This window comes from Phaenicophaeus curvirostris, chromosome 1 (assembly GCF_032191515.1).
Source record: "Phaenicophaeus curvirostris isolate KB17595 chromosome 1, BPBGC_Pcur_1.0, whole genome shotgun sequence".
NCBI lineage: Eukaryota > Metazoa > Chordata > Aves > Cuculiformes > Cuculidae > Phaenicophaeus > Phaenicophaeus curvirostris.
The window spans coordinates 130,863,620-130,891,602 of NC_091392.1; the positions used below are offsets into that span (position 1 = coordinate 130,863,620).

Genomic DNA, 27,983 nt, shown 5'->3' on the forward strand with positions numbered 1-27,983 from the left:
TCTGCGAACAGTCCCTCCCTAGCTTTTCTGTAGCCCATTCAGGTACTGCAAGGTCTCTTATGCATATTCCATTACTTTCCAGGGACTAATTTTAGGGTTGTTACGAACTTCACAACAGTCAAAACTCTTGTTAATTTGGAGTTCTGGGGCCACCTCTGCCTGACCTTGTGTTTGAGATGTGGAAAGGCTGCAAACAGAGGTGATCGCAGAAGCAGAGACACATGCTTGGCACAGATGATGCTTCACACAAGACATTATCATCTCCAAAGAATGAACAGTGTCTGGAAAAACACTGTTTGAAAGAAAACGTGCTATCAGGGGGGCATTCTGCCTAACTTCCGAAAAATACAATTAATTAGATGAAACTGAACTCTACTTTAGCTTAAAAAAATATTCCTCTTTTTGTAATAACTAGTTCTTGATAGTATCAAGACCAGGACTTGGATTTTGCCTTAAAAAGTAAGTCTACAAGTTTCATCTTCTTCCTTACAAATAAAGTGACAAACCATGTATGAAAGAAAAACAAGCTGACGGGGGTACTAATAATCTGAATATGAGCCAGTAGTGTGCCCAAGTGTCTGAGAAGGGGCCGACGGCATCTTGGTCTGTATCAGAAACAGCATGGCCAGCAGGACCAGGGAAGTGATTGTGCACTGTACTCTGCACTAGTGAGGCTACACTTTGAATAGTGTGTTCAGTTTTGAGTTCTTCAGTACAAGAAAGACATTAAGTTGCTGGAGTATGTCCAGAGAACAGCAACAAAGCTGGTGAAGGGGCTGGAGAACAAGTCTTACAAGGAGCAGCTGAGGGAACTGGGATTTAGCCTGAAGAAAAAGCAGCTGAGGGGACACCTTATCACTGCCTACAACTCCCTGGAAGTAGGTTGTAGGGAGGTGTGTTTTGGTCTCTTCTCCCAAGTGATAGATGAAAGAACAGGAGTGAATGACCTCAAGCTGCACCAGGGGGGGTTCAGATTAGACTTTAGGAAAAATTTCTTCACCAAAAGAGTTATCAGGCACTGAAACAGGTGTTTCAAGGCAGTGGTTGAGTCACCATCCCTGGAGGTATTTAAAAGATGGGTAGATGAAGTGCTTAGGGATATGATTTATTAGTGGACGGGTATGGTTGGAATCAGTAATCTCAAAGGTCTTTTCCAAACTAGCAATTCTATGATTCTGTAATTGTACAGCTTATAGCACTTTTGACCTCTGAGCTTTGGCCCAAATAGCTTTTAGGTTTGTGTCCTGAATCTGAGAGACAAACGATCCTTTCTTTGGGAGCAGCTGAGGATGACGCTGTCTCAGGCTCTGCTCCTGTCAAAACAGACATAGCACATGCGCTAAAGTTTGATTTGCTTTCTTTGTTTGCAGGTCTAGTGGTTAAGTGTGTGTTGTCCCTGCAATTAACGTAGTTTTGGCTCACATGTAATTTGTTTCCCTTCTGTTTGCAGGAATCGCTACTATCAGCGTGAGGACATTGGTGTGAAGATACCATAGTGATAGGTAGGTCTTCATAGCTCAGCTGACTCGCCTGCTGAGGTGACAACCAGCCATAGCTGTATCCTAAGTGCTAGCCAGGTATTTACTGCTGTTCACAAACAAGAATGCAGTCTATAGTGTGGGGGATTTTTACCTTTTCCTCTTTTCAAGGGAAATACTTGTACTGCCAACTCTTTCAGCCATCACATGCTTAAATTTTTGCATAACCAAGGTGCTTTGGTATTAAAGTTACCATCATACAACATCAATGTACAGTATTAATCTGAAGCAGAGAATGCCAAAACACTTTTCAGACATTTCTCTTTTCTGGTGGTAATTCTGCACCAAAAGTAAGCATTAGAATGTAATAGGTGTTTGTGGGAAGATGCACACTACTGATGTTACATGGCATGTTTTTCTTATATCTCTTCAGATATTCTAGAGAGTATGTAGTAGGGCAAGTTCACAGCACAGATGTGTATTTTGATGTTTCACACCTTAAACTGTGAAACTTGCTGCCATGGTTTGACATGGAAACATTGAAATGATACATTTTGTTTTTAAATGTCAAAAAAAGTTTGGAGCTGAACAAAGTATCTGAACTGCCACTAACTGAAATCAGGAGAAATGTATCTAAAAAAGTAATCCCTGTATGTACACACTGTAGTGTTAAATTTAACTGAATATCTCTTACTACCCATTGCCAGAAACTGGATACTGAGTTTGGATATATCTCTGGCCTGACTGAAGAATGAAGTTTTCACAGGCTACAGGAGCAGGGACAAAAGCAGTAGTAGGCAAAGAATGTGGTCAGCTGTCTGTTATTTGGGGCATTTCTGCTTTAAACATAGTTTGCTTTTTCAGGAAAGCCTTATATACAAGTTGGGTGTTTTTTTGTTGAAATCTGCTGAATCTATTGAAATGTCACCTTCCTTTAATAACATCTTCAGTTTTTCCCTTAATACCATGAAACAGGTTAATTAATCCTTTGCTCATCAGTGTTCTGAACAAAGCAAATCCCGTATACTTTCTGAGCTGTACCTGCTGCCTCCAGTATGGCAGCCCTGTGGCAGCACTATATCCATCACACCACAAGAGGGCTTTGCTCTTGTAGTGTGAGCTATATGATCAAATTGTAAAAAACAGTAGTTCATGGTTGTATCTCACAATATGACAGATACTATGTCAGTTTCTTTTGACTCCAGTGGAATTAAATGCTGTTGTTGCTTTGATCAGATTTATTTATTTTCACCAGTGCTTACTTGCCTCAAGTTGGTTAGGAGACAGGCATGTTTTGATGAAAGGGAGTACATCCATATTTAATTATTGTTGGGGAAATATTTTAAAACTGAGAAAAAGAAGTAATAACATTTATCAAAAAATAGCTTTCATCATTAATGGTCAACATAGACAGAAATCTCTTCCTTACTTTAAATTCTACATTTTCTGATGAGTTTAATATGTTCGATTGCTACCATATTTTATCTTTTAAAGTATAAATTATAGAAGTAGAGCTACCACGTTTATTTTCTTCCTCTTGACATCTTTCATATTTTATGTAGTTTGTTTGGGGAGAATAATTCAGCTGAAAATAAAGCAAACTCATTCTTTAATTTAGCATCCTGGCTTGCAACATTATTATGCTCTGCTTTATATTTGTAGTCTAATGTTTTCATAAATAATTTATGAAAATAATTAAAGTTTCTGTGATTGGCAAAACAGGTTTTTCATATTTGGTAAACTAATATAGTTGGATAGTTTTGCCGGTGTTTTTTCCCTGCTTCCCCTTCAGAGAGCATATGTACATGTTGTGTATTAACAACAAAGCGTCAAACTTCACCACTTACTGCTTTACAAAGTCTGTTCCCATTAAGCCATGAACTTGATTCCTATGCTGAAACTAGTTCAAAGAATCTTTTGTCGTATAGGAATTAGGGTGAACGTGAAAATGAAATACATATATATTTTATGAAGTGAAAGATGGAAAAATCTGCTACCATGGACATAATTTTTTAAGCATGAGAAAAAGACAGTATGGCAGCCTTGACAGAAGCCAGATACATATGGGAAAGGGACAAAAAGTACATGTATATGTCATGAGAGTGGAAATTAAAGTTTTGAAGAGAGCTAGCATGGGAAATGTGGTATTTGAAATGAACAAAGGTAGATATCCCAGGAGTCTTTCATGTATGTATGTGACTTGAGTGTTACAAGTCACAGCAGTGTTTTACAGTGACCTCAGCACTGGGTTTTCTTCATCCTCTAAGCAGACAGGAGAGAATACAATGGACTCACACACTTCGGTTGCCCAAGTCCTGATCCTCCAATCCTTTGTTCGCAATAGTCGTCCCATTGTTTGCAGTGGGGCTGCCCATGTATGTAGGGCTTCTTGTAGATGGGTTGGTGTGACCCAGGGTTTATGGCTTTGAGCTTAGGATGGGCTTTGCAAAGAAAAATTATTAGCCTTTGTGGTAGCTGCATGATTTGCATTTTCTTTTTACATGACCCATCCCTGTCCTCCTTTCATGCAATGCAGTTTCTCTGGAGAGGCAAAAAGTTGCTATTTAATCAGTATTGTTAAATATGAGGCAAAACATAACTGGTATATGTACCGTATTCATACGCATTTTGAAAAATCCTAGTGTTATGCTGGTATAAATCTGCAACAGTTCTAAGCACTGTCTTGGCTATATTCCAGTGTTGCTGGGACTAGCATTTGACCATGTCTTAGCAATGGTCATTTAGCGTAATGAGTTTCTGTTACCTTTCACTGGCACTCACCTAACATAAAGTTCCAGCTGATGGTGAGAGCATTGGGAGAAATATCTGGGTGAAGCAACTAACATCTTAATGTAATAAAATTAATTGTTGGGTAGGGAGAGGACTCAGAAGATTTCTCAGTGTTTCATGCTGGTAAATCACAGTGAAAATGATGGTTATTATAAATCCTGCCTAGTGTTTATGGTATCTTGTTCTCCCTGTCTCCTCTCCCTTTTTCTTCTTTTTTTTTAACCCCTCTCCAGTTGTCCCTCTTTCTTTCACTGTTTCCTCACATTTAAAAAATGTGATTGCAACCTGAATTGGCCTGTGTTTTATGGGTGACAAGATCAGATGTCTGAAAAAAAGAGAAATAAAGTGAAGGAAGGGATTGTACATGGTTATAAGTGTGCCATAGATTTCAACAAAAACTTTACTACTTTAATGGAGTCAAGATGGATTTAATCATTTTATGGTAATTGCTTCTTTTGTAGATGTCCCTGTACAGACACCACTAAAAACTGAGAACAGTGTGTTTTGTGTTTCAAGTTTATGATTTTTGTTGGCATTAATTTGGAAAATAAAGGTTGTGTAAGAATGAAGTATAGGAGAAAACAGAAAATAAAAGGGTAATGGGGAAGCACTGTGTTCAGACTCAGGAGTTTTGGCTGCATTGTATAGAAGGTTCCCCTTTAACCTCTTTATTTTAGTGGGGAATTTTAAAGAGTGGAACTACTGCTGATGGTAGTTAAACTATAAATAAGGGATTTCAGCTAGCTGCAACAGAGAAGGGATAGGTAATAGCTGTAGGCCATAACACTGAAGTTTAACAAAAGTATATTCAGTGCTTGTGACCATCTTAATGCATATATTTTTATGAATTAAAAAGCTATTTTTTTTTCTAGTTTGTCTGGATCACCAGAACAAACTCCACAAGATATGGTAAGTGGTCTTCATGGGTTTCTGTGTGATAACTTAGTCACATTTTATATACAAAATGCACACATACAAAAGAAACACTTTTATTGAACTGTCAGTGCAGATATGTAAAAATTAAATGTGGAAGTAGCTGAATTACTTTGAAAATAGAATTCAGATTGCAACAGTGAGTGATTTGTCTACTCCTGGGAAGACTCCAGAGACATAACAGGAAAATAACAGAGGATTCTGATCATTTGCCCTAGATTTATAGCTTTTGTTTCCTTGAGGAAGTCTCTTATTTCCATTTATTCTACAGCTGAAAAAGCACAGACATAGAACTAAGTCAGACTTTAAAGTGTTCCTTTCCCTTTTCCACCCCAATGTAAAATATTTCTGTAATTTCTTTTTTAACAGATGTATTTTTAAAATTCAAATGTAAAAGGGGTTTTCAAGGGTCACTTTCAACAAAAAAGCCACAAAAAGTAGTTGGATTGGTGCCAACATCACAGTTCTGTCTACATGAACTGGCTTTTTTTCTTTCTTTCCTCTAAATTAACTACTGGAGCTAGTCAGCTAGACAAGTCAGCCAGCTGGATTCCAGAGCTTTCAGTAAAGTCCTCAAGGCCCTTTTTAGAAATGCTTTGGAAGAACTGGAGATAATTTTTTGAGCTTTAAAAGAATATGTTCTCTTCTTTGGAAATAGATAGAATGTAGGAGATACCTGCATTTGTGAAGCTTCCTGATGTTTCAGAACTGGATTTTTAAGTAGTAGGAGAAAAAGACAAAATCTTCTAAAAGTAAACTTTTAGAATCCATGTATTGGATTTGACAACAGGACATTCTCATCTGACTGATGAAGGATGAGGAGTCAGTGTGACATTCCTAAGCACAACAAGAACTGTAAATAAAACAGTTCATCCTAGCTTTTAAGTGGATGATTAAGAATGAAGAAATACCATATGGAAGGCAGATGCTTTTCTTGCACCCACTCATCTTAGGGATAAATCTTCTGAAATGCGTGATGTTGTAACATTGCAATGGTAGACCAAGAGGAGAATCAGGATGAAGTTTCACCTCCGTGAACTGTTACTTTTCAGAAAGATAATTTGTCTGGATTTTTAAATCATGTAGCTGAGCCCCACAGCCCTTCACAAATAAGGTGCAATTTTTTATCAGAATTTCTTAAAGAATGCAAGTTTGTTGAAGTGGGTTTTCTTTAAGGACTCTATTATCCGTAAGTATTTTGTTTCTGAGAGCATTTACCAATGACCTTAAAAGGAAATAGCATTTATGGATCTCTTATGGGATAATGGACTCAGTTTTGCAGAAAGAAGAGAAACATCAGAGTTACAGTTATTATTCTAAACTCTTTAGCATTTGCGTTATTGCCTGAGAATGAGAAAGTGAAAACAAATGTAAGTAAATGAAATTAACCTCACTTGATGTTATTAGCACTAAATGAAAAGGATTTCTTAGGTTTGGTTTTTTCTGTTTTGTTTTGGGATATTTTTTTCCAGACAATCATGCCTTTAAGTCTATGGAACGGTGCCAGTGCAGATCAAGAAAACATGCTTAAATAAAGATTTTTGTCTTGCATGCCCTTTTCTTAAAAAACTAATAAAGGACTGCAAATGTCACATTCATCTCTGAAAACCTCAGCTAATCTTGCTGTAGTTTTGAGTGTTTGCCAAAACATGGCTTAATTAAAATTCTTCTAATTTAAATCACAGGCATTCTGTTTTGGCCCAGATGAAAGATTTTCTGTGGAAATTAAGATGTTGGGGAAAGAAAAACCTTTTACTATTTATCTTAGTTGTTCTAGGCTCTGGTTTACTTTATGGCATTCTTTTAAGATTCTCTATTATCTCCTCTTTCTGAGAGTAGGATGAGGAGGGAGATGAAGGTAGCCTGTAGGAAGGAGGGCTTAAGGCTAGTGGGACTATGGGGCTTTGTAGTTGCTGGTAAAGTTGGAACAGCATGAAACTGTGTTTTTTCAGGAAAACCAAGATTAGGTGCAAGACAGAAGGTGTTTTACAGTATGTTTCATTCTACAGAACTATTTTTCCATGTACTTTATCAGTGGTACTTTATTACCCCTTTTCATATGTTGGTTGCTGATGAGTACAAAAGGGGAATTTACTGGCAGCTTGCACTTGGCTAAATACAGTCTTATTTTTGATCAAGGCCATGATGGATATATGAACTTGGCTGAATTGCCATTTGACCTTTTCTGGGAAACTTACTTTGGCAGGCCGATGGAGGAAATATGTTACTGGATAAAATGAATGCCTTTGTTTAATATGGAGGAATTTTAATCTCTTGTGTTTTCTGTCTGCGGATTTGGAAATCAGGTGTAGGTTGTAATACATATACCTTGGAATGATTCAGTTCTTACAACTCATGTGAGTGGCCAAGGAAAAGTGGAACATACCCACACGGCATCCACACGGTCTTAAAAATAACTGGTTTCCACTGTAGTAGCACAAACACTTTGAAAGTCCTTCTAGACAGGACGACTTGTCTATTGCTAACTCTTCATTTGTAGTTGTGTTAATACAAAAACAATCTTTTGTCAGGGTAATGAAGTAATGTAGGAAAAGGATGACTAGTGATTAAAAGGAAGACTTTTGTGTTTGAGTTGTCAGTGTTTCTCTCCTCAATTACTATTTGTTTTCTCCTTTTTTTATTTTTTGGTTTTATGTTCTTTCACCTTCATTTTTTTTGGCCACAGGAAGACACAGAGCCATGGTATTCTCAGCGAGTGTATGCAAGATACTGGAAGCACTATGACTTAGCCATGCGCTGGATGCGTAGACACCAGATAGCCTACAGGAAAGCCATGGAGTCCTTTTATCATCTACCATGGCATCCTTCTGCAACCTCTCCAAGTAGCCACTACTCAGATTGGGATGGGAATGATCTCCCACATACCCACAACTATTCTTCCAGCTATAGCCTGCATGGTGGAGATCAGTACCATGGGAGAGCTCAGCAGTACACATCTGCCCACCAAGGGCGGGAGGATGCTGACAGGGACTCTGAAATGGAGGAAGACTCTGAGTCTGAAGGGGAGATAGAATACGACTTGAGTAACATGGAGATCACAGAGGAGCTTCGTCAGTTTTTTGCACAGACAGAGAGGCACCGGGAAGAACTGCGTAAGTCCATGCTTGTTCTGTGTTTTCTGGTATTTGGTGACCATAACATGGAGTGATGGGTGGCTTCAGCATTTATAGGTTTTGTAACAGGTGACAGAAATAGGTTCTGCACGTGAGCAAGCCAAACAGAATGAAACGGGCAAAACTGGTGGATGCACTTAAAGACTACTCATTAGAAAAAGCATCAGAAAATGTTTGAAGGTTTTTTTGTGAAGAGAGAAAATTACAACTGCAAAGAGCAGAGTAGTGCACTTGTCCAGAAGACAGTATTCATCTTCAGTGCTAAAGGAAAAACTCCCAAATTTTTATGGTTAAATCTAGCTAACATGTTATATGTCTGAGAGGGGAATCCAGAGGAAGTGCTTTACTACATTACTAAACCCTAGAGTAATCCTCAGTGTGTTTTGTAACATGGAGCAAACATTTTGTTTGTTATTTTTTGGATAACCCTACAGTAAAATTCCACAGCCTTTTTCTTCTCCCTCTACGTCCTTAGGGTACTCATCATTCTCTACTAAACCAGAGGTTTCTCTTTGTTTTGCATCTTAATACAGGACCCAAGTCCTTAAACAGGGAATATAAGCCAAATGCTTTTTCTCACGTCTTCATCCTCAGAGCTACTGGTCATCTTTGTTTCTGTGAAATCTTTACAAAAAAATAAAATACTACATTTTACTTTACTGACGCTTTACTGCATACACAAATGTTGCAGGCAAATTTATTATCTGCTTTAAGAAAGCCGCATGATAAAAATAACTTTTCCCATGTGACTCCAATAGGAAATACCTAATAGAGCTTTCTTTGAAAGAGGTAAATGTTGTAAAAATGCATAATAAAGGCAGTGATTAGGAGGGAGAGATAGAAATCATATTATTTTATGTTCTTTGATCAGAGGATATCCAATGAGCTGAAACACCTGAGTTTAACTTCACACTTCCCATCAGTATAATGCACACACAGTTGCTATAGTTCACAGAGAAAGGTGAGTTAATGAGCTCAGTGGTAGTGCCTGATATGCATCCCATTCCTGTCATGCTTGTGCAGAATCAGCTCGGTGTTCTCTGTTGAAACATTCTTTGATAAGGTACAGAAAGCTTTAAGATGCTCGACTACTTCTAGAAATGCAGTACATTTTCTTTGGATTCATTTTGTCTTTATGGTTAGTGGTATTTAAAGGTGTGCAAGTGATTGAAGTGATACCCTGGAAGTTGGGAAATCTAGGCTCAGAGATATTCTTTGTCATAAATGTCCTGTATGACCTTGGCATGCTTATTTAATCTTTTCCCAGCCCCTCACTGACTGGTCTTGCTAAAAATATGATTTGATTCTTTATGATGAGCTCATAAATCCAGAAAAAGTCTGTGACTCATTATAAGATTTTACTTCTGTTCCTTTCACCACAGCAGTACATGGAGCATTTTGGTATGATGAGGTCTCTGCTGTGTGCCATGTTGCAACCTAGTTCTGAGCAGGTGTAACTCCATTCATTTCGGTAGCACTATTCCAGATCTTCATGAAAATTTAAGCAAAATCTGGTCTTTAGCTACTGCACGCCTGTTTCCTTAATAGTTTCCCTGATAAAATGAGGATAATAATAATAATCTGTACTTCCTCAAAATATGAAAAAGTAAACAAGTACCTGATTTAATTGAAATTTAAAAGTGCCTTAGAACTCTAGGGTGTGTAGTGCTATATAAGCGCTAATTTTATGAGTAATTAAAAATACAGTATGATCTTGTTCAGAAATATTTTTTCTTGTTTGGAGTGGGAAGGAAAATAGAATACATTTTTAATTCCGTTGAACTTTCTCAAAAGAAGAAACATCAGCAGCAAGAGGGGGAAATCATTGTTTATCTGATTTTGTCAAGTGAGCTGGTATGGATACTGTGTTGAAGGTGATATCACTCTATTTTATGAGGTATTGTTATTAATTTTCCTGGGTGCTCTTTCTGAACAAAATGAAATTTAGGGGTTTGTTAAGCTGCAATCTATAATGATACTGCCATTTTTTATCTTCCATACTGTGCTGAAGAATGATTGTCATTCTGTATTGATGCTCAGGAAGATGGACATAATGCATCCACAAAAGAAAAGCACCATTATTTAAGTATTTCCTCTCTTTTTAATACCAAGTGGTATGTCCTGGGCTGCCCCAGAGAAACTGGGGCACTATAAAGTTTAGTAATGCCTAAAATTTAGGCATCCAGCTCTGGAAAAGACATTTGTAATGTTGAGCTAAGAGTTGTAAATTTTCTCTGAACTGCATTATATTGTTTAGTTATGAATACCAATAGTGACCTGGATGATCAGATGAAGTATAAGCCAGCTGTTTGGGAAAATCAAAGGGAAGGCTGTGTTTTCTTTCTCTAGCATAAATTACTGGCCCCAGGTGGAGTTCACAGCCTTTGACCCCTGCACCTTGATATGTACTTGTGGAGACGACACTTGGCTTTCTTTTCTCTTAAAATAAATGCTATGTTAGAGTTGAATATATGTTTATTGCAACTTACTGAAGTGTGAGACGCATGGGAAAAGAGTGATGGTACAAATATAAAAGGAAATTTGACACGTAAAGAAGTTGATATTGGTATGGAGGATGGAGATCTGATTTATCTTTGTGAAGGATGACTTCCATTGGTTTGGTGTTTCTCAGGCCCTGCAAAATCAGAAGTCGCTATGCAGCATTAATGCAGCTATTTTGGAGGTGCATAATGACAGTCTTGATTTACCAAGTAAGGCATAGTTGGTTCCCACATATGATCAATGTCTCATCAATGTGTAGAAGGATAAACAAATCGACTAAAATGGAGCCTTGCTAATGTCAGACTCTTCACTTCTAATGCCTGATGTAGAGTCTGCTGGAGGTAAACATGATCACAGACATCAGAAAATAAGATCTTGCAAATTTTAACTGTGGAAGACTTAAATAGGCCTGAAGTGTAGTTGGGAAAGGCATTTTTGTCTGGAAGGTGAAATACAAATATTAACACTAATCGCAAAGCTAAAAGTTTCAACGATAAGAAAGCCATTGCATCAAACTAGCCAAAGAAGAAAACCTTATTTTTTTTTTCACTTTTTATGTAATTGCTACGAACTTGAACAAGCAGGTTCCTAACTTCTGTAGCAATTTTTTTGTTTTCACAGTGGGCATTTGTAGTCATTGGTTGACTTGCACAGTAAAGCCTTTTGAGCCTTGCTGCATGATTTAACACTTTAGCAGTGATACAGTCATTCACAAAGAGCCTCTTTTAAGACAATCTCTTTTTTTTGTCTTTGTATTCATGTCAAATTCTTTCTAGGTTTTATATTCATGTCGTGTTGCAGTCAAGTTATGTTTTCCTAGAATGCCCTGAAAGAATTGTGAGCAGAGTTTTGCTAAGGCTGTATGAACTCAGACATCTAACGCACTACAAACTCATCTAATATTCTAGATATATTATATATTTGGTTAAAATCCCTTACAGATAGTTTTAATTTCTTTCCTCTTAAGTTGTTTCTTCATATGCCATCATAATTATCTAGTGATTCTACTTTATAGGAGGTTTTCTTGTCAGGTTGTGCTATTGTTCTGATTCTTCATATAACTGGTGATCGTAATATACTGTGCTTCTTGGGGATGTTTTTAGTTACATTTAAACGTCTTCCCTCTGGCTGTTGGTAAGTCATTTTTCTAAGTTGCTATACCTCTCAGACCTAGGTAGTGTAGTGCATTCTCCAAGCATCCTTTTCTCTGTAAAGGACAGAGTACGGTAAGCAACCTGTTTATATCTGCAAGAAATAAGATGTGCAAGACAGAGACAGATCATTGCTCCTCTCAGTGTCCTTGTCCCTCACCATCCATGTGCTAGATCTGCTTTTGACAGATAGTTTTATAGTTGCTGGTCTCAGAAGGATCCCATGGAAACAGGAAAAAGCAGCTTGCTGTCATATACACGGTCACTTTCATGGCTGTGATGAATTAGCTGTTGGAACTTTCTTTTAAAGAAGGAAATACACGTGACAATACAGTTTTAGGTCAGACAAGCAGGATGCCACTGCCTGCTTTGTGTCTGTGGGATTTCCAAGACTTGAGGACGTTTGCTGTGACATACCTGGGCTCTGCAAAGCTTTGGCAAAGAACCACCAGGCAGAACCCAGAGCTGAGAGGCTGTGTGGAACGATGTCTTGCCGTTTGACTGAAAATAGCTTTCAGAAGGCTGTTATGGAAGACTGCTTCGACAAGAACAGTTTGGTATGGGAAGACGCAGACACTACTTACACTCAGAACTGGTGCTGGTAATTTTTTGAAGGCAGGTCTGCCTGCTTGATTATGCCATTAGCATCTGCAGCTGCTCTGAGTGGCTCCTCCAGTCTTCTCTTAATTCTTCGCCCCTGCAGGGTAGCCTGTGAAAACAGCTGCAGCTGCTGTGGAAAAGAGCAGGTGAGACCATGCTGACAGACACAGCTCTAGGGAAAAGTGATATAAAAGCTGCTCTGTGCTAATCACTTGTCTTGGGCAGTCTGTCTGCACAGTTTATGCACTTTTCCATTTCTCCTAAAATTCCTCGATTACTGGTTCCATCTGAGTGCCACGTGCAGCATTGCTGAATCTTTAAATGTTTTTACTGAGGGGAGAGCTCTGACTGAGTTCTGCACTGATAAATCTGAATTCATCTGCCTTTACTGTAATACTCTGAGCTTTGTAAGTCCACAGTGACAGTGTGAGCTATGAATTAAGCACTTTCTAACACAACTGGGGGAGCTGCTGCTGTAGCAAGAATGTTTAAAAGTTTCAGGGTTTACAGCACTGAAGTGATTATGAAAAGCATTATTAAGGACAAAGATGGAAGAGGATATAATGTTGTTGTGTACTTCCTATGCTTCTTATCTACAAAATCTGCTCAAAATCTACAACAGAGCATGGCAGCAAAATATTCTACTTTAAGTCTCTGTTATAAAGCAGAGCCCCTGTACATATGTGCTTGGAGACACACAATTTACCTCTGCTAATTTTAATGGGGTGTTGTTAATGCCAAGACTTTAGACACACCATTTGCTTTTCACCATCTCTCACTGTGCCTCAGTTTTATCGGAAGCATCCAGATGGAATTCGTGTGCATTGTCATTAGGGAAACGTGGGTGCTGTGGAGGCAGAAACAGAGTTCAGAGACTTCCATCTGCCTCGGTCTTATTGAAACTCGTTTGTTCACATGCTCAAAATCAAGTGAGACAGACAGACAGAGGCTGTTAGGCTACCCATGGCAACCTGGTAATCTTTACAGACTTAGAGAATTACCTTGGACATGCTGTTTAGGATTATTACATCCACGAAAGCTTTCAATATGGGTGAAATTTAGAAACAGATATCCAATATAATAATCTTTCTCTTCAAACTATGCCTTCCAGGAAGAAGAGAGCTAGTGACTTATGCACAGTGTATGATGCATCTTAAACCCCAAGGTGAAGGGAAGATTGTCACTCTTATATTTTTCAGTGTCTGGGTTGAGCACCTGTGCCAGTTCGTGATGTAATCTGCTGTCAAGCCCTTCCAAGGAATCTAAAGCACCACTTGCTCTAGGAATTTGTGTCTATTTTCTTTTTATACAGGAGTGATAGCATTTACCTGTCTCCCTGGAAAAGAGAGAAGGTTGGTAGGGCAGCACACTGAGGCAAACAGTGCTGCACCCATATGAGGTACTCAATACAGATTGATCCAGCTGTTCATTGCTGTTAAAATTATTATTGGCCTCCAAAGTACCAAACCTGTCCATCTGGTTATCAAAGCTTCCCCCTGATATTTTCAAGAACTTGCGTCTAAATTGTCAGAACACGGCTCTGCAGTACACTGAAATTATGGAGGCAATGTAAAATAAAGACCAAATCATAAACAGGTATTAGTACTGAAATAAATAACATGAGTGTTATACTGCTGATTGTTATTTTTATTACCTTTACCTATTACCTTAGCTGGATAAGAATCATCTAGGTTTCATTTCATTTGTAGTTGCGGTAGTGGTGGTCGTTGTTCAAAAAGTCAGCTCTATATCCACAAAAATTGGAGAAACTTCCAGGGAATACAGGTCTCCAAAGAGCATGCTGGGGTCTCAATTTTAATACAATTGCTCAAATAATAACAAGCAAATGCTTCTGTTCTCTCACTTTGCTGAAGTCTTGCAGAGCACCTTCGTTTCTAGGAGGTGTTCAATTTCTGATGTGGTTTCTAAGCAAAAAGGTTGGAAGACTCAGTTTAAAATTGGGGGATTTTTGGCCTCTGGTATGGTGGCAAGGAGGCTGAAGAATTGTAGAAGAGTCCAGATTATGGAGACTGCATCATGTGTGACATGTTTGTGGAGGCGGTGTCAAGGTGGGTAGATAGCAGAACATATGGCTGGCTTTGGAGGAGTGCAGGAAGAGATATCTGCCTTTTTCTTGATCTCTACATTTCTCCATAGGTAAAGCTGGCGAAGTGTAGTTATTTGCATTCCCTGCTTTTGCATTCTTCCCTCAGCATTACAAGAAAGCTGGGGAGGGACTGTTTACAAAGGCTTGTAGTGATAGGACGAGGAGCAAAGGGTATAAACTGGAGAGGGGCAGATTTAGACAAAAAAATAAGGAAGAATTTCTTCACCGTGAGAGTGGTGAGGCACTGGCACAGGTTGCCCGGGGGAGCTGTGGCTGCCCCATCCTAGAGGTGTTCAGGCCAGGTAGGATGGGGCCTTGGGTAACCTGATCTAGCGGGAGTTGTCCCTGCCCATGGCAGGGGGCGTGGAACTAGATGATCTTTAAAGGTCCCCTTCCAACACAAACCATTCTATGATTAGTTACTCACCTTTGTGGTGAACAGGCTGTCAGGCTAGATGTGCTTTTACTATGATGGCTCTCCTCATATGAAGTCTTCTCTTCATTAAGTCACTTAAACACATCCTTCATGTGTGAATTGCCCCGTTGAAGTGACAGAGAGGGAGACATGGAGCTCCCGCTTGCTAAGAAGCACAAATTGACTTGCTGAAGGCTGGAATGCCAGCTGCCTTTTTGAAAGGAGGTAATGCTTGGACTACTACTCCAGTAACTGACTCTGGAGTTAATTCTAGTGGCAAATTTCTCTCTTTTGCAGAAGGTACAATAGACACACACGTGCAGGTTTTCTCTGGCATATTTTCCCAATGTTTTTTGTTGTGTTTTTAATACTGGGCATAGCCTTTATACTCATGTATTTAAGTATATTTCATTTCACTTACTAGAATGCTGAAATGAGCAATGAGAAACACTAGAAAGTCAGAGGTAAACATAAGTTTCCAAAGCTGCTACTCAGCCCTTTCTTTCATGAGTTGTGATAGATTTTGCTGATTCCCTTAGTTTGACACTTTTTCCTGATGGCTCTTTCAAAATGATTGGCCAAGCAGCACACTGTATTTTACTTATAGTATGGAAATAATGTGTATTTATATGCTGAAATAATTTTATCCGGATCAGAGATTGTTACTTAGTTCCATGTTGCCTGCAGTAATATTTAACTTATGGACCTGCTGGTTAGCTTGAAGGTCAGTTCATAGCTTGATTATGCCTCCTTTTAGAAAATTAACAACATGGTTACAGGTTGCTCTCAAAGAAAGTTTTCAATTTTTCTTTTATAAATTTGCAGTTTTCCCTGCATAGATTACTGAGTTGCTTTCTCATGTCATACAATAAAACAAAGTTGGATTCAGCAGCGTAGTGTGTGGCTGGAGTCAAGAAAGAAATTTCAATGTGAAGTTCGAATGTGTGTTTGATTTTGAAGACTGGTATTGGCTACTTCCTTTCTTTCTTGCCTGAAAGCACCAAACTTTCAGTATTATTTAGCTGTCTAGTACTCTGTACATCATGTAATACTGTCTTACAAGTGCCTGTGCTTATTTCCATTCAGGGCACATGTGAAAAATAATTGTGAAACTCAAGTTTCTTCAGTATGCTGGTTTGCTTTTAAAGAAGCATTTTTAAATTTGAACGCTCCCTTGCTCAGTCTCCTCTGACTGTGCCATATATGTATGTGTATATGCGGATGCAGTTATATATAGATTTAAGTAATCCTTCTGTTTACTCTAGCACTGGTGTCTTTGTCTGCCATCAGCATTGTTGCCATCAGCGACAGATTGGAGTTGTTTTGGGGGATGGGAGTGCAGAGTCAGCTGGTCTGTATTTAATCTTATTGCTGTAGACTTGATCCTTACTGGAGGCAGCTGCCAGTGCCTGATCCTGTACTAATTTCTAAGCAGTGTTCGGTCAGCAACTTCCTGGCTTTTTAATTCTGTCAGGTGGCACAAGTGCACAAGTCTGGACACTTCAGTATCTCTTGGTGTGGTATCGATGCCTGATTATGCTGGGCTCGCCTGTGTGTTTCGTAACATACACCTGATTATGAGTTACATGCAGAGCATTCAGATTTCTTGAGCAGGCTGTCACTTGAGGTTTGACTGGTCTAGCTGGTTGCCTCGTATTTATAGGGTTTGATTGTCTCAGTTCATTTTCTGGTTGGGATAAGAATACCCCTTCTTAAGGGCTTCATTGTGGAAGGTTACAGAAGAAAATAAAAGAAAGGTGATTTGCTGTTTAGCTGGGCAGTAACCAGTGTAGCCTACTGCTAGTGAAAACATGGACGTGAAAGTATGTATTGTTTCCATCTAGGATCTTTGGCAGTTTGTTTTGGAGACCACAGGACGACCAGCTCTTAATCCTATTTCTAAAACAGAAATTGGCTTCTTTATTCTACAGTTAAATGTGTACTTTTATGCTAGTTACGTAACCCTCAGGTTTCAAAATAACACGAGATCATTAATTCTTCAAAACTCTGTCAGGTAGGGAAGCGTTACATTCATTTTATGGATTCATTACAGTGAAGTGTATGGTTAGTTATCCTGAGAGTGATACGTACCACCCAGTAGCAAACCTGGAAGTGGAACACCTTGATTCCAACTTTACTTCCTAGCTTTGTATTAATTTTGATTCCAAAGATAGTTTCTCTCCACATGCTGTCTTGGTAAGTAATTTTGCCCTCTCTCTACAGAGCTGTCCTCTTTAAAATGTGTAGAAAATCTGTATTATAGTTCAAGTATCAAACTGAGTACTTCAGATTCACAAAATCTGTTTGCTGTCTGCTTAGACGGCCTGTTGCAACTGTGTCTTTTTTAGGAAGCACAATTTCTCAGCTTAGACTATTTCTTGCTTCTACCAATAGGTTTTCAGTCAGGCTGTGCTTCAATGAACACAGCGCAAAGCGAGGTTAAGCAATTTTTCTTCCTAACTCCTGCTCCAGTGCTGCCCCTTTAGTTCAGTGTGTGTGGTGCCGAGACACTGAACTGAACCAGAATTAAATATAATTTGTTGGGGGTTGGGATTTTTTTTTTGTATGATTCATTGTATGTCCCCTTAAACAATGGTCACAACATCCTTGAGGGGCCTGGGAGCTAGAGCATGCCACTAAGGGAGAAGAAGGAGAGCATAAACTGCCTAAGCTGGTTTTGTAGCTGAGGACAGAAAAATGTCCATGGACCCATGGTTGCAGGCTGCCAGAAGCCTGCCAAGGAATCACATCTGCTCCTACTTCAAAGCCTGTAACAGAACATTTTTTATTTTCTTGAGAATATTGCATTGCTTGTAGATATATGTGGTGAAATATTCAGTATATTTTAACTCATTCCCTCCTCAACTAGCAGATGGAAAACTTGTCACTGTAGATGCTTGGGGTTTTAATACCCTCAGTGTTTTTGGTAGTTTGCTGTCATGGTGGTTCTGGCTCTGGTAACTGAGAGCTTATCATTGCAGGCAATTATCCCCCCCAAAAATGTCACTTTTATTGCAAATTAGTGTTTTCAAGCCAGCTACAACATTTTATTTTTCTGCATGGGTTAGACTGCTGGCATAGTAAGATATGGCCTAGCTGTCTTCATTTCTTTGAAGATCAGACTTCTGTTAAAAGTGAAGCAGCAAGTTACATCATGTCATCTGTAATCCTTTTGGGTTTTGGGGTTTTTTTGCAAGCACAAGGTTTTAAATTAAAGAAGTTTAAGCATAAGTCTATTTTTCCCAAAGCAAACTTAAGCATAGAATAAGGCTGTTCCTTCAACTGTAAAATCATCACTCTGTTCTTCCAGTACATTTCCACAATTTCTCTAAGTTGCATGGTGTTCCAAATTGAAAAAGCAAGACTGTGCTGTTTTCAGCATCCCTGAATATTTTATCTTTACATATGTGGGGTAAGTCACAATTATTTGTATCTCACAGGCTCCCACTGATGGAATCTTGTCCTGCAAAGCTTTGCACCTGATAAAGAGTAATGCTAGTGATCTCAGCCCTCTGGAAGTCCAAAGCTCTGTAGAAATTAAACTCCTTGAATATCCTGTTCACAAATCCTCAGATTTAAATCCTTATTTTGTTGGAATTCCTTTAGGCAAAGATTTTGGTTTTCCCCATGATGTGCCTGGTTTATCCAAGTGCAGGCATAATAAAATGGTCTGATGCTATCACTTCAGAAAAAATCGTATGTAAGTTTATGGTAAAGGAACTTAGCTTTTCTAGGGAGACAAAGAAAATGACAGATTTTGTGTTGAGAAGCCTGTGTGGGCATAATATTTAACGCAGCAGATAGGCTTGTAGGAAGTGACATTCAAAGAGAACTAGGAGTTTTTAATCAGTAGAAATGAGAAGTGTTTTTAACTCTGTTAGTGTGGGCTGCTCAAGATCGGCTCAGGTAGCATTTAAGGCAAGATGAGAAAGCTCAGAATGTGCACATGCAGCAGTAACAGAAAATCATTTATCATTTGAAATAAGCAGGCAAATACATGAACAGGGGGCTAGGTCGGTCTGAAATCATGGAAAAGTGAAAACAGATCAAGGCTGGGGAAAGTGCAATATTTCCTTGAAGAATAAAGTGCTAACTAAGCAAGAAGCTGAAAGTCAGTAAAGACCATTTCATAGAATCATAGAATAACCAGGTTGGAAGAGACCCACTGGATCATTGAGTCCAAACATTCCTATCAAACACTAAACCATGCCCCTTACCACCTCGTCCACCCGTGCCTTAAACACCTCCAGGGAAGGTGACTCAACCACCTCCTTGGGCAGCCTCTGCCAGTGCCCAATGACCCTTTCTGTGGAAAAATTTTTTCCCAATGTCCATTTGACACGTAGAAGGAACAAGCCCTTGGGCTCTTGCCATTACTACCAGTGTGAGGGGTAGAACATGGTAGATTGCAGAGCGTGTGCAGCTATAGAACTGTGAAGAAGGCTGCCTGTATAAAGAACATCATTGGATTGCCTATGATCAGTGGCTACAGTGAGCTAAGGGTTGGATGTATAAATATTAAGAGATGGAAATGGTACAGGAAACAACACAATGCTGGGTATAAATCTTTCATTAAAAAAAATGCAGATTATTACCCTCCCTACTTTTATCTCCTTTTAATGTTGAAAAGCCTCTCCATTAAGACTTCTCTCCAAATAAGGAAATTTACTTGGGTTTTAGTTTTAAGGTTGTTTTTCTCCTTATTTTGTGTTTGGTTTTGTTTTTATTCTTTTAATAAGAAGAGGGTGAATTCCAGAGAGGAATTTTTTTTTATTACTACTTAAGCTTCTCAAAGGATATTACAAAGAAAGGAGAGCGAAGTGGATCAAACTTACTAAAGTACATGACGGTCTCCTTCTTAAAAAATAAGAGAAACAAGACATCTAAGTTTCTAAATGCCTGGGGGAAATAGTTTACATCTTGAAGGGCTTAAGTCATAGTTTCACTGGAAACTTGTAAAAGGGTGTTTGTGTGCATATGGAGCCCAAAATGCCCTGAATAACTAAGATACTATTTACTGTTTTTCCTGCTTTTGGCAGTCCCTGAGCATGGAGGCAGTTGCCTATATTTGCTCACTTTTCAGCTAGTATCCCCTAGATTAAAAGTCATCTGCAAAAGGTGGGGAAAATCTCAGGGATGGGGGAAACAACAGACAACCCAAAACCTTTTTTTCAAAAGGCCTGAAATAACTGATGGTGTCCCAGGATGCAGTATGAGCTAGGTAGAGATCTCGGAATTCCTTAAAGATTAAGAAAAAAAGGCTATTTACTGTGTTTGGAAAAAGGTGTCTCAACTGGTTTTGGCCAGGTAATGATGATTTCCCAAATGGACTGGACTTTGTAGGAACAAATTAATTCTGAAAAGAGCTTTGAGAGAGGAAGAGCATCTTTGGGAAGAAGAAATGGACCTGACCGATTAGGAGAATGTCAGCAATGCTTTTCCTTTGTGCAGGAACCGACCACCACGGCAGCTGCTTGCCTGCCTTGTGAGCATTTGCAAAGTATTGTCCCACAATAGGAGGAAGCTTGCCATTAGTTGGAGCTGAATGCTGCAAAAGAAAGCACTGTGTGAAGTGGAATGAGGAACTACTTAGAACTGTGTAAAAATTATTTGGTTTACATTTATAACTTGGCAGCCCAAAGACTTGCAAATTTGGAGTGTGAAACTCTGATTTTAGAATGAGCTGGGGACTTTGTTGCTGCAGACTGAGAATTAGTGTTACGTATTTCATGGATGAATTTTTGATGCTTGCTTCAGAGAAATTCTGGTTGCCTCTACAGGTTTTAACGTTACAGATAGTTTACAATTTTGTTTGTTCAGTTATCAGGTGCTTTTCATCTTTTTGATGAAGAGGTACTTGCACATTAAGCTCAAGTTGCATTGCTTTGTGGTGTTTAAAGTAAATTTTGAGGTAATGGAAAAAACCCAGGCTGCAGGAAATTAGAGCAGTTCTACTTCCCAGCCCCTGCCCTGCCAAGGAAAGTTTAGCATGCAAGTCACCAATACAAAACTGGCTCTGTTGTCATCTGTTTCTTATGTTTATGTTTGGCTGGAAATACTGTTTTTTCCCAAAGCAGTACCCATGGCTTTCTCTTTCCTTGATTGTCTGTGACAGCAAATAATGCTGTCACTAACAGTGAAGTTTGTCATGGTAGAATCTCTCCACAAATAATGGATTTGAAACTGCAGCGTATTCAACCAGTGACAGCTGCCACGTTCTATGCTCAAATTTGGTACAAAAAAACCTGTAGGTCCCTGTACAGGATTTCTGTCCCCAGTCTCTGCCTGGGCTCTGTAGAGCTGTTTTACATGTCTGGGACTCTGTAATAGAGTCGCTGTGGGAATTTTTTTAACCCTTGGCTTTGAAATAGTAAAAGTCAGGTTAGAAAGTTAAGGGCAGTACATCTGATGAGTATAAAATAAAACATATACTCCAGACGTTTGTTAAGTAATTTTAAGGATTTATTATCATTTGGATCTACAGGTTTATGAACTACACTGTGCTACAAAATGGAGATTAATGCATGCTAAACTGTAATCCACTCATCCATCATGAAGCTTCTGCTGGAGAACCATTTAATTTTCAAACAGAAGAATTAATTATCCAGATAAATTATTTTTTCTTAAGTGTTATTGCGTGCAGTCAGCTATCAGAGAGCATTCTATGGCAAGCAAGCGAGGAAGCAGCTGTCTCTAGCATGCAGGTATGGAACTAATGGGTAAAAATATCCATGGGCTATACAGAAGTACAAGGAATTATCTTTGTGGCTCAAGAGAGTCAAGAGATATGGATTCAATTAATTGCCCTGATAGAGTTATGCTATGTAACCTGCAGTGAGTGGCATTGTTTTTCCAGCACAGTTTTTTATTTTCTATCTAATACTATTTAGTGTAATTTGCATGAAGTTCGTGCTTAAAAGCATCTTACCTAGCTGTGGGCAGTCTAGTGTCCTGGGAAGATTGTTTCAGTGGGACGCAAGTGGTCTATGTAGTCACAGCCTGAATGCTATAGCCCATCTGGTGGTGCTGAGCCCTCTGTAAGCAGTGTTAGTTCTTTTAATTCAGACCTTCTGCTTAAAGTAGCCTGACATGAAATAAATCAGACTCTTCCAAAAATGCATATGGGCTCTAATGTATGTTTCTTCCTGAATTCTAGCAGTGCAGCCTACATCGGGTGTGCCCTTAAAGCAGTATCACAGAAAGAGAAACTTTTCTCTGGACTAGATTGCTAATAACCCTTCAGACATTCCTGCCCTTAGCCTACGAACACAAAACTGGGTGGTGTTTGTAATGACAGGAGAAAAGCTTTCTGTGTCCCTGTCAGACAAAAAGAGGCCACAATTGAAGATTCTGAATATAGTGTTTAAAATACCTATTTTCTGTGAAGGAGAAGTACGGGGGGATAATTCATCTAGTAAGGCTGAGTGACAGTCAGTTGGCTGCTCCTCTGTACAATACTTTCCAGTGTAAAAATAAGCTGCAGATGTTTGACACAGATATGGTAGGATACTTAACTTTGGGTTAGGGTTTGCAGATGTCGTGCGTTTTGTGGAAGCTACGTCTCTGTCTTAAGGGAAGGAGGGAAGAGGTATGTGGCACCAAACTCTAAGAATGTCCTGTATATGACTAATGCATCCTGTGGACACTCTTGTCCCCTTTGGTGTTAAAAAAACCCAAAAAAGTAGTGTCATCAGCAGGGAACTGTTTCTGTGATGCAGTTTTGAGAACTGTCGTTTGTTATTGGTAGGTGAAGGAGTTCAACTGCCAGGTGGTTTTCTTCATCTTATAGATATGTCCCCAGAAGAGAAGAGTCTTGACTAGCACTTTGCCGTTTTAATTGCATAAAGCATTATTTGTTCCATCAGAGCAATATGCAGAAAATGGAGTTATGTTTGGACATGCAGAATCAAGTTCTTGCTTCCCAATGATTTTTGCTGACAGATCAGCCCAAATGTTTCACCTCTCTAAATTGTTTTAAATCCACTTTAACTGATGTGGTGCAGGGATTTATGTTGTGTGCTGTTTCGGTTTGTCTTCAAAACAATGGCAGTGAAGCTGTTGATTTTGAACTTGATAAGTCTTGAGAAGTAGATGTGGTCTTGTTTATCTAAAAGCAGTGCTAACAGCTGTGTTTCATTGGATGTGCTTGATGGCAGACACATGACAGACCGATTTGTTCACTTTTGTAGAGTAGTAACTGATTACATTTTCTCTTGGCTATGGTTGAGCTAAAGTTGCGTTTCATGTGCATTATTTCTTTATCTTAAGTGTTGAGTCATTACTTTGGAAACCAGCTCTCTTGGATTTTTGGGGGTGGGGAGAGTATTTGGGGGGGGGGTTGGTTTTATTTGTTTCGGTTTCTTTCTGTTTTGGGCATGTGTATGTTGGGGAGAAGTGAAGCAATGCTGATTTTGGCTTATTGATACAGAGGGTTTCTATAGTTTAAGAATTTAGTTCTATGGCCTTCTTCCTTTCTCCCCACTTCTTCCATCCTGGCTTTATCATGATATTTAGTAGGCATTTGTCATTATGCATAATGCACAGAGCAGAACAAGTAACATTAAAATTGTTTTATCAGTTGCAGAAGTTTGGTGCACCCTAGAATGTGTGGATCTTGACCCTCTAGATCAAGCATAAATTTGAATATATAATATTTTAAAAGTTAAATTACATTGTGATTGATTCATAGCTCAGTAATTTACATCTCTTTTGGTTTGTTTGTCTAGGAAGACAGCAGGAGCTGGAAGCTGAGGACCAGTATGTGGAGGCTGATCAAGACCTTCACAAAAGGATGGAGCGCTCTGTGCAGCCACCTACAGAAAGGCCTGGGGAGAGGCGAATGGCAGAAATGAAGAAACTGTATGGTGCAGAAGCTGCCAAAATCCAGGCAATGGAGGCTGCCATGCAGCTTATCTTTGATAGAAATTGTGACAAAAAGCAGCCCAAATACTGGCCCATTATTCCCCTTAAGCTGTGAGTAGCTAGACTCTGCTCTGACCTGACACAGAGCTGTAGGGTAGGTGCACTGCTGAAAGAGCAAACTGCAGATTTGGGGTTTCGTTGGGTTTTGGGGCAGAGGCTGGCATGGGCAGCATGTTTCTTTGCTCTGTATTCGTTTTACACTGTCAGTCTGCAATTGTCACAGGCTGTTCGGACAACATACAGTTGTCAAGTAGTAATAGAAGAGACGGTAATATCAAAACTATCTAAAATCATACTTTCACTCATTTAATGCCCACCTGCCTTGACCATGCTTGCAAGAAACAATTTCTATACTCGTTGAACTGGGAAAACTTAAAGCAAAGTGAAAAAGAAAATTACTGTGCGCAGGGACATCCCTTTAGATCAGGCTGTCCAAAGCCCCATCCAACCTGGCCTTGAACACCCGCGTTCAAGGCCAACTTGGATGGGGCCTTGGACAGCCTGATCTAAAGGGATGTCCCTGCCCATGGCAGCAGGGTTGGCACTAGATGATCTTTGAGGTCCCTTTCAACCTGAACTATATGATTCCATTGTTGTCTTCTCTTGCCATTTAGGAAATTAAGTAGTTCCATTTTTCAGTCTTATTTGACATAGCAGCATTTGGATCCCGTTTAAAGCAACACTACTTGAAGTGTTACGTCTGCTAATTTTGGATTTTTTTTGAGAACTCGGAGCCCACTGGCCAAGATACAAATTTCTGTAGCCCAGACAGTTGACTTATTTTTGAAAGGTTTATAATAAAGCAAGAAGTTTTTCATCCAGACTGATACTTGTCTGTCAGGAGTTCCACTCTAAAGAAAAATTATATAGAAAAATGTTTTAATGAAGGAGAGAGGAGCAGCTTGATGTGGCCCTGTCAGAGATCTGCTTAGCAGAATAGACACTTAAGAGGACAAAGCACTCTTGGATGATTTTTGTCATTAGACATTGGTTTGAAGCTTTAAAGAAGACAGAATAGTTTGACAGACTAAGGGTGCATCTGCATGCTGAATATGGAGGTGTGGGAGCCACATAGCACTGAGCGCTATGTTTAGTTTAGGTGCAGCTTTCCAGTGTTCACCTACACATTACACGCACAAAGCATGAATTTGGGCAAGTTAAATGTGTCTCTGTGTGCACTCTTTCATCTGCACAGGTTACTTGGCTCCCCCCACTAATAGCTGACCAGGCAGAGTGAGGCACTCAAGTGGTCTGTGTAAGAGAGGCAGAATTGGCCCCTCAAAGCTCCTTAGAAAATGGTACCCTGAACGCTTCCAAGGACTTTCTGTGAAGTGCTGCTACTACATACCAGTGTGCTGAAGGGCAAAAGTTTGCATTAAGCAGCATTTCTGTGCCAGGGCAAAGGAACCTTACAGTGTTTCAATTGTCACAAATATTCATGTGCCTTTCTGGAAACAGAGGAAGATCACAACTGAAATTTTAACTTCAGTTCATGCCCACTGTTTCTGGTGTATCTCTGTAGCATGTTTAGTTTGTAATACGCACCAGCAATTGCTGTGCCCTCTGCTGCAGCCAGCAGCACCAAAGCAAGTCTGTGGTGCAGTTTGGAACATCTGTGGGTTTACTAGTTGTTACTATGTTTTTTCAAAGCAGCGTTTTCATTTCAGCTCCACCTCCTTTGCTTTAGATGTGATGAGGTGGAGTTAAAATTGAACGCCGAAAATAAAAGCTCGAAGTCCTGGAGACTTAGTACCAGTGTGATTAGTCTGAAAAACTTATGTGAGACAGGAGAGGAAAAAGAGTTATGAACCGTACTGCATTTATCTTCACTCTTGATTTTGGCAGGTTTTGTCAGGAATTCAGTGTTTTGTTTGGGTTTCCTTCTGTTAACCAAATAAATTTTCTTCTTTAACAACTTGTAATTTATGTTTATTTTTGTATAAACAAACTTCCATACTTCAACACTCAAGTTCTCAGATGCTAAAGCTTCTTTTAGCTGCTGTATTGTTTAAAGAAGGTTGAGCTTGGAGCAAGGAGAATTTTAACATACAGGGAAGCAAAAGGTGTGTTGACAGGACTTTTACAGAAATGCCAGTCAATACCACACACACACGGTATGGTACTAAATGAATGGGAGGGCTCTTGCATCTGCTGGGGAGAAACCCTGTCCCAGATTAATGTGCACAGATCTCTCTGTTCCTATTTTAAATGTTTCCAGCGTGGTCTCCCCTGTGCGGTTCAGTACAGAAGAAAGCAGGAGTAGGACTGGACTGTTCTTACTTTTCAACCCAATTCCCAGTTCTTGCTGTGTTTTTTTTCTGCATTCCACTGGTTCTGCTAGTAGAAGCAGAAATTCTGGTCTCCAGAAGTGTTTGTAGAGACCTCATATAAGACAAACATTGAATTCCTTTCCTACTTCACATAAAACATAGAAGAGATTTTTTTTGCCCTTAGTTCTTTTCACTGTTTCTAAGAGTGTTTAATATGCTATGTGAGGTTGGAAGTAGAGAGAATTGGATGAAATATTACATAGGAACTATGTATTCAGGCCTGAAAGGGAGGAATACGCTAGTGCAGACTTAGAGTTGCTGCCAAATAATCTCTTTACTGCTCCTGAATTTCAAGGTATGGTCTGTTGCTGGTAGTTGGCCAGATGTCACTTTTTGCTGGTAGTTCAGTAGAACTTAGAGATTTTGTGTTGCAGTTCTGTTACTCCATCTCCTATGTCGTATTATATTTCTGAGAAATAGATCACAAAAACATGATCGTGGAAGCAATGCAACTACAACTCAAAAATGCCTCTTCAGTCAGGGTGTCTGCAACATCCATCTTTCTTGCACGTACGTGTTATGCTGCAATCTTTAATCATGGGACAGTGTGCTCTCTGCCCCCCAGTACGATGTTATGCCTGTGATGCTGCAGACTTCATTCTTCCTCGCCTGGAACGTCACACCATCGCTTTCAGTTGTGGCAACTGCTTGTGCAGTCTGGCCCAAATTCTTTGCTTACTGGTAGCGCTGGTAGTGCTGTTTCTCATGAGCTCCAGGAGAGAGAATTACACTCTGAAGTTGCAAGTACAAATGTCATACAAACAATTTCATTTCAGAAAATAGTTTCTTCATTTGCTACATGCAAATATGCAAACCTGCCTCATCTTCAGAAGAAGAGTTTGTGATTGGTTGAAGAGACTTTGAAGATCAGAGAAAAATGGTAATATTTTATTTTTATACTGAACGCATTCTTTAGAAATAATTTTAAAACCTTTTTTGGTGCAGTATAAATTCAACGTACAAATCGAACAATGACCTCTTGTTTCCTACTGAAAGAAGAACTGCGTACTCTTATGCAATGGTGACATTGTCAAGAACGTTCATCCTTTTAGAATTATCTCCCCATAAAGCGGCTGACAGTTTAGTGTGTCTGTGTGTACTGGCAAACTGAGAAGAGATAAAATGTTTTTGATGAGTATAAATTTTCTTTTAATCAGCCTTATTGGTAAGTATTCACCCTTTTTGATGGCAGTCTTGTACAATAGCTAGCTGCAAACATCTTGTACTTAGAAGAAGCTTTAACAAAACAAAACCTAAATTTCACAAACAGCCTTTGTGTAAGATGAGCACATATATAATCCATATGGATTTGTTCACTCATGTCTTTTTCTTTTGTTGCAAAAGCTCCTCTCTCAGTCATTACATGAAATATATTTTAAATATTGACATCTTCATCTACTGCATTAATAAGGTTCCAGCTCCTTCAACAGAAATTGAGAAAGGCAAGACACTGATTCAGCCGCTTATACTTGGATTTTTAATTATGGTTTTTGGCATGCTGGTCTGAATATTTGGGCTGAAAGATTTACAGAAGGGCCAAGACTATTGCCCAAAATGTAAAATGCAGTCTGTCAAAAGGAAGTATCCAGAATCCTATTTTCCTTCTGATTTCTTAAAAGTG

The 27,983-nt window shown here is 39.2% G+C and overlaps 1 protein-coding gene across 2 annotated transcripts in view; it reads left to right on the forward strand.

Annotated features, from left to right (window-relative positions):
- The first annotated feature begins 1,446 nt into the window (after positions 1-1,446).
- The window catches only part of GEMIN8 (gem nuclear organelle associated protein 8), a 32,122-nt gene continuing 5,585 nt past the window's right edge, over positions 1,447-27,983 (forward strand). Inside the window, exons 1-4 of one of the 2 annotated variants that reach the window (XM_069875040.1) lie at positions 1,447-1,502; positions 5,141-5,177; positions 7,888-8,314; positions 23,837-24,083. In XM_069875040.1, the coding sequence (XP_069731141.1) occupies positions 5,175-5,177; positions 7,888-8,314; positions 23,837-24,083 (677 nt within the window). In that variant the 5' untranslated portion in view covers positions 1,447-1,502; positions 5,141-5,174. Of the gene's footprint in view, positions 1,503-5,140; positions 5,178-7,887; positions 8,315-23,836; positions 24,442-27,983 lie in introns of those variants that run through there. The other variant, XM_069875032.1, reaches the window with a different exon arrangement.